Here is a 14,238-nt window from a genome sequence, read left to right as displayed (position 1 = left end):
GGATCGAGCGCACGCTCCAAGCCGCTCCATTATTCCGCTCCCGTTGGACGGTCGACAAACAATTTTTGGAGGGCGGCCTCGATTCGACGAAAGAACGAACGAATTCCCCGTCGTAAATCAACCACGAGCTCGCGTGCCAACTCGCCCTTCGCGATGCTCCCCGGTTATTAAAGCGGCGCTCGAGCCATCCGGGATGCGCCTGGGCGATAAGCCGAGGCCTTAGCCCAGTTCAGCCCCCTCCCTTCCATATCCATCGCGTGGGTGGACGATTTTATCACCCGATAAAGACATCGCGCCGACGAACCTCCCCTCCTTCCCTCGCGATATTCGTAACTCTACCCTCCTCGAGAATTATCCTGCGATAAATACGATAATTTTCCTAAGGAGGATCCATTTGTAGCCTCACTTTGTATTATATAATTGGTTTCGAGTTGCTGAAGACTACTTTACTTTTCTTCGAATGGAAAACTTTCTCTCGGATTCTTTCTCCTTTTGGGACGGAGAATCAATAGTAGAAGTGTTAGGATTAAACATTATTGATGAGAAATAGAATTTTTTATTTATATATTCAAAAACTCATCGTTTCAGGGGTGTCTTTTCTTTTTTTATAAAGTTACAACAAGAGTTTAAGATAATTTTTCGATTCTTTCTCCTTTTGGAACGGAGAATCAATAGTAGAAGTGTTAGGATTAAACTTTTATTGATGAGAAATAGAATTTTTTATTTATATATTCAAAAACTCGTCGTTTCGGGTCTTTCAGGGGTGTCTTTTTTTACAAAGTTACAACAAGAGTTTAAGATAATTTTTCGATCGAGTAAAATAAAAAATTCGTCTGAGAGATGTCTTCTCGAATCCAGTCCCGTTTTCGAAAGGAGGAGGAATTCCTGTGGACGGAGCAACGTTCTCTCTCCTCCTCGAATTTTTCTTCCCGGTTGGAAATCGGTCGATTCCAGGTCACCGAATCGGTGGATGGAGATCACGGGGTGATTAAATTACGCAAAAGTTGCTTTGACCGGCCGTTCGAGCTGGCATCGGCCACGCGGAACCGTGACAAACCTCGTTTCCGCCCTCCAAAGATCAGTTTCACGGTCCAGCTGAGAGATGAAGGGGATTGAGAGGAGCAAAGAGGGAGGGAAAATAAACTGATGGATTAGAATCGGGGATAACAAGATTCTTGGTAGTGTTTCGATATAAATTGAACCCTACGAGTTTGCGTATAAAACTGTGACGTATTTTGAAAATAAAATTCAGAGGAGACGCTCTTGAAAATAATTTTGCAATGATAAATTATATGCGCGAATTAATTTGCTTGAGAATTTTTTGAAGAGAAATAGTAGTGAGTTTTCACCGCAAATTTCCACTCGCAAGAAATGCTCTCAGAGAGCATTTTATCCCTATTCTTGAGAGAAGAAATAAGGGGCCAGAGAGTTTGAGAGAAAAAGTAGATTGATGAGCGGGGGGAAAGGGAGGAAACAAAGTTGGTCGGATCGAGAGCGAGAAAGTTCGAGATGGAAGAAGTGGAAGGAGGATGTAAGAAATACGAATGGACGATTGTGACGCGTAATCGTGGATGTAATTGCTTTCCAATTATAATTAGATGATGTACTACGACATTTCAGAACCCTTCGTCTTCTTCTTCTTCTTCTTCGTCGCTTCTTACTCTCTCTCTCTCTCTCTTTCCTCCTTCGTCGAAAAAAATCGAAAAATTTACAGGGAAGGGAATAAGACGCGCAAAGTCGAATTTCCAAGTCCAAAAGGGGAGCAAAATGAAGCATTGGGAAGGGATGGAAGAACGGAGGATATGGAGAAAAGAAAAAGGAAAATGGAAAGAGGCGAGTGTGTTCCAAAGGGGAGAATGAAGAAAAAGAAGAAACAAAGGAACGTTAATGGCGGGAGGAGAAAGCAAAGCGAAATACGACGAAATGGAGTGAAAACTAGTGAAAACGGGAACGCAAAAAAAAAAAAAAAAGAAACGATACAGAGGGGGAAAAAGGCAAAGAGCGTTTTAGATGAGTGAGCATATATGAAAATTCGTACGTGCAAACAAGAAATTCAAAACTCGCGCAAAAGGATCATCGATTAATAGAACGAGTCAGCGTTGTAAAATTGCGATCGATATCCGCAAAAGCGTAGGAGAGAGGATCATTTGTCTCTCAATTTTTCCATCCGCTTGATACACAGGCATCCTTTCGTGTTCTTTCGCCACCCAACATTTATGATTCTTCCCGATTTTTCTCGTGCGAGCTTAACCCCTTCTTAGCAATCGCCAACCGGGGGTTGGGATAAGGGGTGGATAAATTTAATCTGGATATTTTATCTGTGAAGAAAAATCAACGATACGATCGATTACGATCACTTTTGAAGTAAGCCATTGTTATAGTAGAGAGAAGTCTGTTGGAAATTGAACTGTTCTTCTGTGCGTTCAAGTAAATAGGGGATGGGTATCGATATGGTGGAGAAGAATGTTTCTTCTTTTTCTTCTTTTTTTTTTTTTTTTGTGAGGGATAGATTCAAAAGAAAGAGTTTCGAAGGGTAAATTTTCGAGTTAGTTATCGATAGATACTACTTGTATCAAATTTGTAACTTTTTTTGGGACTTTTTTATTTCATCTCCAGCAATATGGTTTTTCGATAGCGTGAAGGGTGATAATTGAAAAAGAAGAAGAGAAAAAAATATATATATATATATCTGTAATCCCTGTGGATACACAGAAAGAAAATAAATGGTCACCGATGAATCGAATTTCCGGTTGAAATCCTTCAATTCTAGATGAATGCACTTTCAGCTTGTTCATTCAATTCGTATCGAACAAAAAGCGTATTGAAAGTAAAGAGAGAAACGAGTATCATCGATCGTGATCTCTGTTTTTATCTTGGTTCAAGTGTCGGGATCGGAATTTTTCGAGCCTTTTTTCTCTCTCTCTCTCTCGTTCGTAATTAATAATTCCAAAAAACTGAAATATTTAATTAATTCGTTAACGTCGATCTTCTTTGCGTGTATGGTCCCACTGAAAAATAAAAATTAATTAAAAAACATATATGGATATATCATGGATCATGAATGTTACTTTCCAATTAAAAAAAGTTTAAAGTAAAACAATTTGACAGATAATAATAAATCGAAAGAAGAATAGATTTATTAACAATCGTTTCAACAGATTTATCTCGGTGGACGACAAAAATTACCGTATCCAATAAGATTGTACTCCAATAAAAATTCTCTCCCTCTCTCTCTCTCTCTCTTTCGAAGACGCATTGAAAAATTTCGACGATAATAAGCAGATGAAGAAAAAAGGAATAAATACGAAAAAAAAAGAACAAGAAACAAAATAAAAATATACGCGTCTTCCACGCGATCCACTTACTCGGCTGTCATCGGAAATGCAACGAGCATTCTTAAGTATCGATTCAACCGCGACCCCTTTGAAGGCAACATTCACGCCTCGTTCCAGCCTAGGAGAGAAGACACATTCGAACGCCATTACGAAATTACCGAATTTCGAATGCATCATCCCCCCTTCTTTTCCTTTTTTCCTCCTTCGAAAGAAGTTTAGAAGGAAAACTACTAAAATCTCGAAAATCCTCAGAGGCGTCGGAGAATTAAACCACGCGGACTGTCCAGCTATTTATTCGAATCGATCGATTCGACGTTGGTGGATACGGTGAATACAGGGGCCGAGATGCGGTCGGCAACGTCCACCATGTTGGATGATAGGTCAATGCTATGGCAACTCGTCGTGTCACGGGTTTATACCGGTTCGTTGATCCGGGTACGAATCGAGGGGGTACGGGTCAGTGGGCGATCGAGTATCCCAGACAATTGGCCCAAAATCGGTCCATGGTGTGGTAAAGATGGGGGAAGACGTTTCCGAGGGCGTGCGCCTCGTCCGTGTACGTCTGCTGCTGGAACATTATGTCGCCGTTCACCAAAGCCTTGTTCAGCATCATGCTTTGTTGATAGTGCACGTTGTCGTCCGCGGTTCCGTGTATCAGCATGTACTTTTTCCCACGTATACCCTCCACCCGTCTGCTCACGTCCGTGTCGTTGTAACCCCTCTGATTGTCCTCAGGGGTGGGCAGACCCATGAACCGTTCCGTGTACAAGGAATCTGAGGAATTCAGAGATTCTTTTTTTATTTTATCACAAAGAAGAAAGAAGGTTCTTTTACAAGGGGATTGTGAAGATATTTTTAAGCCATGAATCGTTCCGTTTACAAGGAATCTGAGAAATTCAGAGATTCTTTTTTTATTTTTCCATAAAGAAGAAGAAATATCGAATTTAGATTCAGGGGTTCTTTTACAAGGGAATTGTGAACTTGTGAAGATATTTTTAAGATATGAACTGTTTCGTGTACAAAGAATTTGAGAAATTCAAAAATCCTTTTTTTATTTTTCCACAAAGAAGAAAGAAGAAATATCGAATTTAGATTCACGGTTCTTTTACAAGGAGATTGTGAAGATATTTTTGAGCCATTCCGTGTACAAAGAATCTGAGAAATTCAGAGATCATCCCTTTTTTATTTTTCCACAGAGAAGAAGGAAAAAAGAAGAAATATCGAATCATTGAATTTAAATGGTTCTTTTACAAGAGAATTGTGAACTCGTGAAGATACTTTTAAGCCATGAACCATATACAAAAAAATGTGAGAAATTCAGAGATCCTTTTTTTATTTTCCCACAAAGAAGAAAGAAGAAACATCGAATTTAGATTCACGGTTCTTTTACAAGGGGATTGTGAACTCGTGAAGATATTTTTAACGTGTTAAACGGACTTTATGAGAACGTGAAATTACCGTAATAAATCCAAGAGGTCACAGGTGCGACTGATATACCACATTTGAACACCGATTCGGTGTCGGTGGCCAGCACCATGGCGGTCGAGAAACCGCCGTAACTCCAACCCCATATACCCGTCCTGTTTGAATCGATCCACGAATACTTTTGCTGCAGGATTCTGAAAACGTAAAATTCTCTGTTAAAGTATTTATCCAATAATAAATATATAACTTCAACACCACCTCGTGATAACAATCTGATCCTCGATCTCGACGGTGCCGAGTCGTCGATAGATCTCGAATAGCATCTTGCTGCCTTTGTAAGCTGATCCACGCCCATCGATGCGCCCATAAATTACGCTCCTGTTGGTCACTATGTACGACTCGAACCCGTACGTCGCCTCCTCTGTAATCCTAACAGTGTTCGGCCCTGCGTAGCTGCGAATAGAAAACAATGGAAGAAGAAAGATGAATTTCAGAGGAATTCAAAAACGAAATCTTTGACTATTCGAAGAAGATAATCTATTCCGATCGTTCGAACACTTACACGTTGATCAACAGGGGATACTTTTTCTTCTCGTCGAAATCGGGCGGCAGATAAAGTTTAACCTTGTTCGTGTACCCGTTCGCGTTCACGTTAAAATTCTTGATCACAGGTCGCGTTCGACCTGCCACCTTCCGTCTCAGCGATCGATTTTCCTCCCAAATGAAGATCTGCCTATGGTTCGCGTTCATGATGGTGATGAAGACCGGGTCGGGGCCGGCGCAATGCAACGCGTAATGAGAAGCGTTGATGGAGAAGTAGGCGTAGGCGTAGGTGCAATGATTCCCTGTAATTTTTTTTTTTCCCCCATAATTCGAACAAAATTCGAACAAAGATCGTTCTCATCGATTGTCGCGAGCGAAAACGATGCCCTTACCCTCGGGGGTGAGAAGCTCGCACGACAAGCAAAGGGGCGGCTCGTTGCCCTCCAATTGCACGGAGTACAGGTTTTTGTGGGAAGGTTTGGCTAGCTCCGTGCCTAAATAATAGAGCCTACTTCTTGCGTGGTCGACGAGCAACAGGGATACGACCTCGTTCGTTCCTGGCGTCAAATCCGTCTCGTCTACTAGGAACCCGTTCCTGTACTCGAACCTGGTCGCGTGCAGAAACCGTCCGGCCTTCGTTCCCGAGTCTTGAAGCTTCACAATGATCACATATTGGTTGTGATAGAGGGGCGATTGGATACGAAGCCAACCCTCGGTCTCCTCCTCGTAATAAATATTATTAGCGTTACCCTTCGTGTCGTAGAGCACTAATTGGGCCTTGTTCTGCACCCTGTTCGTCCACGTTGCAACAATTTCGCCGTCCCTCCTCCAGTTCGCGGTATAAAGAACGTTATCTCTGTATTGGGGGGAGAGGGGAGGGAGGGGAACGATAAAGAATATCGATTTAGAAATATATCGCGAAATATTTAATAAGACTCGTCCATTCTATACCTGAATTAATAAAATAAAATTCTGTCATCATCGAATGGAAAATTGAAAATATTGAAATTTATCGTTAAAAAAAAATCGATAATGATCGTATCAGATTTTTTGAATAATTGCGAATTAATCGTAATCTTGAAAGGGAAGTGGATGGAATCGTGTAACGAATCAAACGAGTTGTTCCCTCAACGCTTTGCTCTCGACTTTTGTGATATACTCACGCTCCAACGACATCTATAGGCGGCCGAAGATCGATCAATTTCGAGGAGGGATTGTGCAAGTCGATCACGCTCAGGGACACGAATGGGTTCGTAGTACCCGCCTAGAATTCGAAGAAAAAAAAAAAAGGAAATAAAATAAATATACGCTTATACATATTCGTACAATCGAACAACAAATTCTGTCAAAGGGCCTATATCTTTTCGAATATTTTCCACGTATTTTCTCTTCTTCGAGGGGGGAAAAAAAAAAAAAAAAAAAAAAAAAAAAAAAAGGGAAACATGATACAACCCTTTCCATCCCCTTTTAAACCCTTTCCCTTCGTTGAACCTCCGTTTCTTCGCGCCAAAACTCCTAGCACTCGAGTACTTTCGCGATTTTCAACAACAAAGGGGTTCAACTTTTCTTTTCCTTTTTTTCTTCTTTTTTGAAAATGACGAATACGAAAATATATATCTACTTTTGGATATTTTATCTTGATCTCGTTCGGATATTGATCTCTCAAGTTTCCAGGAGAGCCGTATTTAGATATTACGATATCGTGGACGTTGGTATCGTTGAAGGTTGCGAAAGCAAGATGTTGTCCATCGGGCGAGATCCAGAATGCGACGGGTGAGCCCAGCACTTCCTCTGTAAATCATCGCGGATTAATATGGATTATTCGATTATCCGAATGTCGATTAAAAATCCGAATGTTTTTTTTTTTTTTTTCCTCTCTCTTTTCTTTTCTCTTTCTTTTTCCATTGTTGTTTTCGATTACCCTCGTAAACCCAGTCGGGTATCCCGTTGAAAACGATGTCGGGGACGCCGGTGTTCGTTATTCTTCGAGTGTCGCTGCCACCCTCGAAGAACACCTGATAATAGATATCGTTCTTGTGAACGTAAATCAAAGCGTTCCTCGTGGGCGACCATTTGAACAGTGGTATGCGATCGCCATTCGCGATATCCGTGAACGTTCTGCGATATATATAAAAAAAAAAAAAAAAAAAAAAAAAAAAAAAAAAAAAAAAAAAAAAAAAAAAGAAAGAAAGAAAAGATAAACAATTTTTTATAATTCGTAATTCGAACAGGTGAGAATTTGAATATATTATTATTATTATTATTATTATTATTATTATTAGGATTCGTTTCTTTCCTTCTCTCTCTCTCTCTCTCTCTCTCTCTCTCTCTCTCTCTCTCACTCTCTCCCTCTCGGATTATTCGCAACGGAATTATTTTCAACAAACGCGTGTATTATCGGTCGTTAATATTATCATTATTTCCAACGACACTGTGCAATATCGTTTATATCGTTTTTTTGAAATTTGATTTATCAGCGAGTTTATTACGTAACGAATGTAATATTATAACGTATATAATAGGGTAATATAAAAAAAAAAAAAAAATAGATAATTCTAACCTGGATTTAATGTCGTACACGGTGCACTTTTGGTGTATCGAGTATCGAAATCCCTGGAAAAGTTGATGTTGGGAAAAGATTATGTCGATATTTGAAGGAAGGGGAGGGGAAAATAATAAGTGTCACTCACGGTTATGTAGTCGTGGCCGATGGCTACGTAGGAATTGTCGAAAGAAAACATCACGGAGGCTTTATCGAAATCGGCCTGAAACCATATATTAATTAAAAGGATTGACCCAAATGACGTGAGTGTCGATTTTTAAAAAAAAAAAAAAAAAAAAAAAAAAGAGAGAAATCGTCGAAATTTTGAAGGAGACGAGGAGAGACGAGGATCTGTTCATCGTTTCTTAATCGACGTAACAGAGATAAGAGGAAATTGACGCTAATAGGAATTATATCTGGCCAATATGGCGGAATGAATGCTCGATTGATATCGATGTTATTGGTTTCAGATACGATACGTTAAATCTTAGATCTTAGTTGGAGAGATAGAAACGACGATTTCGATATAACATCGAAACTTCACGTCGATCATTCTTTCTTGAGAAATATTTTTGAAATTGTTTGATTAAATGATGCTTCGACTAAACTTTATCTATTCTTCTTCTTTTGTAAATACTTCTATAAGATATATCGAAAATATCGAATCTAAAGATTTAATCTGTAAAATATTTACAGATATATTATTATGAACAATATACACGTGTAAAAGAAGTTTCAAAAGTCTCCGATTGCACAAGTTTCGAATAGGTCAGAAAGGGTTTACGTGGAATGTCGTTGAACGAGGCGCGAATGAAAATTGAAACGGAGAAATGTCAAACAACGTGTCTCTTGAATCAACAACAATTCGATGTTGATTCACGGATTCATCAGATTTCATCACCGTGTTTTCATTGGTTAAGAAGCTGGACGAATTTCCTCGATAGAGGGGAAACATTCAATTGCAATTTCTTCCTCAAATTGAAACGTAATTTATCGCGGCCAAAATTTGCCTATATATAAATGATACCTTGTTTCGACTTCTTTCTTTGCAAATAAAAATCGATTTCAAAATTTCGACTCGTCTCTGCTTCCGTATCGATACATATTTCTTTAATTATTTTTCATATATAATTATATTTAATTATTTTATATTAAATATAATATATTTAATTAATTTTCATTTTTCATACATGCACGCGATAAAGAAAAGATAAATCTTACCGTCACAGACGAATCGAGGAGAACGGTACCCAACCCGGTCGTAACGTCGAACAATCGAATATCGCCGACGTAGTTATCCGAATAAAGGATTTCCCTGTCCGTTTTCCAGGTACCGTTGAAATTGTTCGCCCGGAAACTTTGATCGTAAGTCTCCTCCAGCTTGAAAGGAACCCTTACACCCTGATGATCCTCCTCTTCGAGGGGCTCGTATCTCTCCAAGTCCTGGTCGATCACTCGTGGAACTGAATAAGAAGGAGAAGAAAAAAAAAAAGAAACTCTCATTTTTTACATTTTTCGATTCGCGGAATAAACATGGAAGAAGAAAAGTGAAATAGTCGTATCGGGGGAAATGGAATAATTCCAAGTAGTCTAAAACCTCGATTCGATAGGGAGAAAGAAGGAGAGAGGCCGATTAATCTCGTGTTTATTATTCATTAAGCCGTAACTGGGTCAATAACGTCGTGACTCGATCGTGATCTGTATTACGCGTGTATTACGTTCAGGTGTTCGAACGAACACCGAGAGAGAATTTTAATTCTCTCTTTACATGCGTTGTTAAATAACTTTGATTTTATTTATTGAAATCTAATGGCGCTCTTGTCAAACGTTTAAATCAATTCCGATGGACGGGGGATTTTTTTCAAAATGATCCACGAGGAGGTAGAAAAAGAATATAAATATCGTTATCGGACGATGCGCAAGGGTGGGCACGATTATCTCGTATATAATTTTTTTTTTTTAAAGTATAAATAACTTAACAACCAAAATTAAATAAATAAAATTTAAAAATAATATTTTTATTATAATATATAATTTAAGTCGATTATTATAATTTTTTTTTTAAAATATAAATAACCTAACAACCAAAATTAAATAAATAAAAACTTAAAAATAATATTTATTATAAAAAAATTATTTTTATTAGAAATTAAAAAAAAATATTTTAAATTTATAAATAAGCTTATAAAATAACTATATTTTTTAAAAAGAAATATTTTAAATAAAAGCTTTCAACTTTGCAAAAGATTTAAAAAATCTATATTTCTTTATTTTTAATAAATTCATTTATATAGTTTAAAAAAGAAAACATTATATTTTCAATATAAAATTAATTATACGAATTTATAAATAAATTTATTTATATAACAAGCTAATAAAAGCTAATAGATTCATACCCTAAATTAAAAATTCTCATACAAATAAAGTTTATTTAATTTATTTTAATGTCAAAGCGCATAAAATTTTGAATTTAATAGAATTAATTAAATTAATAAATTGGATATTGGTTCAAACTTGAAACATTTAAATTGCATTTAAAAATTAATACTTATTCTTATTATATCTAATTTCTTTTTTAAAAAAAAAAAGAAGCAATTATAATCCGATAAAAGAAATATTTTGATAAGATATAAATGTAATACTTAAAAAAAAATATACCATTACTTAATAATAATATTCATATAATATTATTTCATTAATTTTTATTAATTTAAAACATAATTTATTTATTCACACATATATTAATTCATTTTATTATTTTCTATTATAAATTCAAATAATACTTTTATCCAATGAAGATATTAATAGAATTTAGAACAATTATTAGAATTATATTAATTAATATTAAATGGTGAAATAAAATTCCAAGATAATCGAGGCAAATAACGAGGCAAATCGGCGAAGGGCATTAGCCTGGTTCCCGCCGATCTCGAGGCATCCGGATGTATCTCGAGACATCCGGTCCCTAAGCGGCTCAACGGAAGCGCGATTATCTCTCGGGGACAAAGAAGGGGAAGACTTACTGGATTTTCCAGCAACAAGGACGACCAGCGATCCGTGCACCACCAGCAGCAGCGCCAGCTGTACCAGTAAAACCTGGAAAACGTTTCATTCTCTTCAATTGGAAAAGAAAAAAAAATATACACATATATATACATATATATAAAAAGAAAGAAAGAGGAAGAAGAATCCTTTCTATTCTATTCTAACGTCCCTTCTGCCTCGTGACGTCTTGTCGAGCCGCAGGGTGGAAAAGAGGGAAACGCGTAGCATCGGTGAAAAGGAAGGAAAGCGTTGGGTCCCGGAAGCGAAACACGTGCGTCGCATAAAAGTTCTCCCGAAGAAACGTGGCGCAGTTGCCGTGGCGAGGAAATAATGATTCCTCCTCCATTTAATCCTTTTTGTTGCAAGCAAGAGTAATCATACATTCAATAATAAATAGTTTCCTATTTTAAACGTAATCATATCGTGCGGAGAACGCTTCGACTATTGAAGAGAAATAGAAAAGAGTAATAAGATTCTTATTCCACTATCACCCTCTATTTAATTCGCATGTCTCTATTGTCTTTCTTATTGGATATATATATATATATATATACACAATTTCTTATCGACTTCTCTGAATGACAGCCAAACTCGATATTCTCTATACACCCAAGTTTACCCACTGGAAACTCGTCGAAACGTAGAATCGAGTTGCTTAGTATCAAGTGGCGAAGGATGATCCCGTTTATCCAACGAATTGGAAACTGGTTAAATCGTATGAAAAAGGAGGAAGAAGAACCGGTCCAAGGACTGGTTGCACGCGGTGCGAAAAAATGCGAGATAAATCGACTTGAGCTGCACGTGAAAAGTCGAACGGAAGCCTGAACTCGGGCTCGACTACTCGGTTGTTGCGAATCTTTAAGCGGATAGGTCGCCGATCCTTGTTCACCGTCGAATCGAGTTTGGGGGGATGTTTACCCGCGACGCTTGATATTTAGAGAGCTCGATCTCGTTACAAAACGCGTTTCCATCAAAGGCCGTGCGACGGAAAGTTGGACGGATATCGAATTTCGATCGATTTGTTTTTCGAAGAGTCAAAAGTTACTCGAATTCCCCCCCTCCCCCGTTTAATGTGTCCACGATTGTCACGACACGGCCTATTACGATAAAAAGTTTAAAAAAGTGGAAAGACAAAAAGTCGGAAATTTTTAAACTTTTATGGCGTTGGATAGCGAAGCAAAGGCGACGACAAATAAAATTGAATTTTTGTCGGTTAAAAAATAGAGTGGAAAGAGTCATTTGCGAGTGTTCGAAAACGGAAATCTTTCAACGAGTTTCTCGCTAGCTTGATGAAAGAGGAGAGAATGGCCTGTTTAAAATTAAATAAACTCGTGAATTTTCTTTTCTTCCAGACGAATTTAGAATGCATCCAAACGAACGTGCAATTGTATTCAATTATTCGAGGGAAACGAATAGAAATACGAAACAGTAGAATCGATTTGAAAAGGATTACAATAACGTGAGAAAATATATATTTAATCTATTATTTAACCGATTAACGGATCAAATTGTACATTTTACAAGTTAACCTCCATCTTTTCGTTCCGATTCTCCAAGCACGCACGCACGGAGACGTTTCTTTTCCTCGAAAACACTTTTACATAAGTGATATAAACACGTTGCGTGGCTCGTTCTCTCGCGATCACGTGGTGATTTTCACGCTTCGAAATCCGTCAATTTCGCCCTGTTCCATCGAGAAGCGACATATCCGTCGAATAAAACTCTTGAAGGAAAATATCGAAAGGGGAAATTTAATCGATTTAACCCTACGTTAAACGATTTACTTCAGTCGGTGAAAAAATTAATAAATACCGCGTTAAACGTCATTCTCCCCGATAAAAAAAGAAAAAAGCAACGATTCCGTGATCAAACGCGAATAACGTCACGCTTAAATATCTCTGCTCGAAATGAAAGAGATAAAATTGCTGTCACGTGCCACGAGACTCGAATAAACGGATCTTTATAAAAACTTCAACAAATTGCATGTGTATACAATTATCGCTTGAAACGATAAAATAATAAAAAATAAACAGATATCTATCACTTTCTACGATCGAAACAACAACTATTCGTCGTCAAAAACTTTAAAAGCCCTTATTTATATACATATATATATATATATATATATATATAAAATAAATTTAATTATAAAAATAATTATAAAATTTAAAAATTTTATAAAATAAAAAATTAATATTTAAAAAAAAAAAAAAAATTTTATACTAATAATTTTTAACCTTTATTATTTAATATGAATAATAAAATTAATTTTTAATTTTATATTTAAAATTTTTATTATTTATATCAAATTATATTAATATTAAAATTTAATTTATATATAGGGATAACAGCGTATAATCATTATTATAATATTAAAATGTTTCTTCCTTCTCTAAAAAAAAAAAAAAAAAAAAAAAGAAATCGGATATACTTCTACCATCTCGACAAATTTTCTTACTTTTCCAATCTCCTTTCCAAGCAAAGCCTTCCTTGCGAAGGAAAGGAGGGGGAGGGAAAGAATTGGATCACCCACGAAGCGAGAGGGCGACTCCTCGATAACCTTACCCTCACGTTCCCCGGCATGGCGACCACGTGGCAGCGTGTCGTCGTCGTCCTCGTCGTCGTCGTCGCGTCTTTCCCTGTTGTTGCCTCTCGTTTCAGTGACGATCGAGAGATCGAGGGGCGCCACGATGGATGGCACGGGTACGTCCAACACCGACTGATCCATCACGTAGTTTTCCGACGTGCCGGAGGCGGCGATCACTCCCACCTCCGAGCGAGCGAGCGAGCGAGCGAGCGAACACAACACGGGATATCTTCACGTTTTCCCGTTTCCGATTTTAAGGAAATCCCCTCCCTTGTTCAATAATTCTCTGTCCTCGAGGAGAAGAGGATTCTTGCGAAAGGAGAGAATAGGAAAGGGATGATCGATATATTTTTAGCAGTTTTATTTCGAGAAAGAGACAGAGATATCTATGGCATAGTAGTAAAAGTAAGGTGTGTAATTGGGGAAAATGATATCTCGAGAGGGAAATGTTATACGATTTATTTTCAGTCTTTTTTATTCCGTTGTCCTTCGATTTAGAGAAATAGATGATATCGAATTCGATCGATTCTTCATTCGATTACATTTCTCGAACGCGTTGTTTATTCACGCGAATATCATCTTCTTACAATATCCTATCTCTCTTTTATCTCGTCGTTATCTCCCTTGGTTACCCAAGTTTATCGCGACAATATCGACTTAGCTCCATTCGATCGCTACAAAACAACTATAATCTCCCCCCACCCCTTCCAATAATCGATACCGCTTTTAAAAAAACGATAAGAGTGCAGCGCGAGAAAAAA

At 37.5% G+C, this 14,238-nt stretch overlaps 1 protein-coding gene across 2 annotated transcripts; it reads right to left on the bottom strand.

Annotated features, from left to right (window-relative positions):
- Positions 1–3,115: 3,115 nt before the first annotated feature.
- LOC122718171 (venom dipeptidyl peptidase 4) lies at positions 3,116–13,706 on the bottom strand. 2 transcript variants are annotated; one of them, XM_043942974.1, is made up of 13 exons: positions 13,349–13,706; positions 10,869–10,941; positions 9,067–9,308; positions 7,994–8,068; positions 7,864–7,916; positions 7,225–7,421; positions 6,925–7,094; positions 6,467–6,567; positions 5,696–6,159; positions 5,323–5,605; positions 5,019–5,213; positions 4,794–4,954; positions 3,116–4,109 (listed from the first exon to the last, which is right to left on the bottom strand). In XM_043942974.1, the coding sequence occupies exons 1-13, from the start codon at positions 13,616–13,618 to the stop codon at positions 3,793–3,795; spliced, it is 2,601 nt and encodes an 866-aa protein (XP_043798909.1). In that variant the 5' UTR covers positions 13,619–13,706; the 3' UTR covers positions 3,116–3,792. The 2 variants fall into 2 exon arrangements, with proteins under 2 accessions (XP_043798909.1, XP_043798910.1); XM_043942975.1 differs by having other exon boundaries at positions 13,456–13,601.
- Positions 13,707–14,238: the final 532 nt, after the last annotated feature.

This window comes from Apis laboriosa, unplaced genomic scaffold (genome assembly GCF_014066325.1).
Source record: "Apis laboriosa isolate Shangri-la unplaced genomic scaffold, ASM1406632v1 scaffold5_cov152, whole genome shotgun sequence".
Taxonomy (NCBI): domain Eukaryota; kingdom Metazoa; phylum Arthropoda; class Insecta; order Hymenoptera; family Apidae; genus Apis; species Apis laboriosa.
This window is presented reverse-complemented; position numbering and strand designations above follow the sequence as displayed.

Bases quoted from the DNA above. Each gene is read 5' to 3' on its own strand.
- LOC122718171 (XM_043942974.1), bottom strand. From the start codon at position 13,618: ATGGATCAGTCGGTGTTGGACGTACCCGTGCCATCCATCGTGGCGCCC. The intron at 10,942-13,348 runs GTAAGAAAATTT...AACGTTTTCCAG, and splicing joins TTGGAAAGGAGATTGGAAAA to GTTTTACTGGTACAGCTGGC. The intron at 9,309-10,868 runs GTAAGTCTTCCC...CTTCTTATTCAG, and splicing joins CCTTGTTGCTGGAAAATCCA to TTCCACGAGTGATCGACCAG.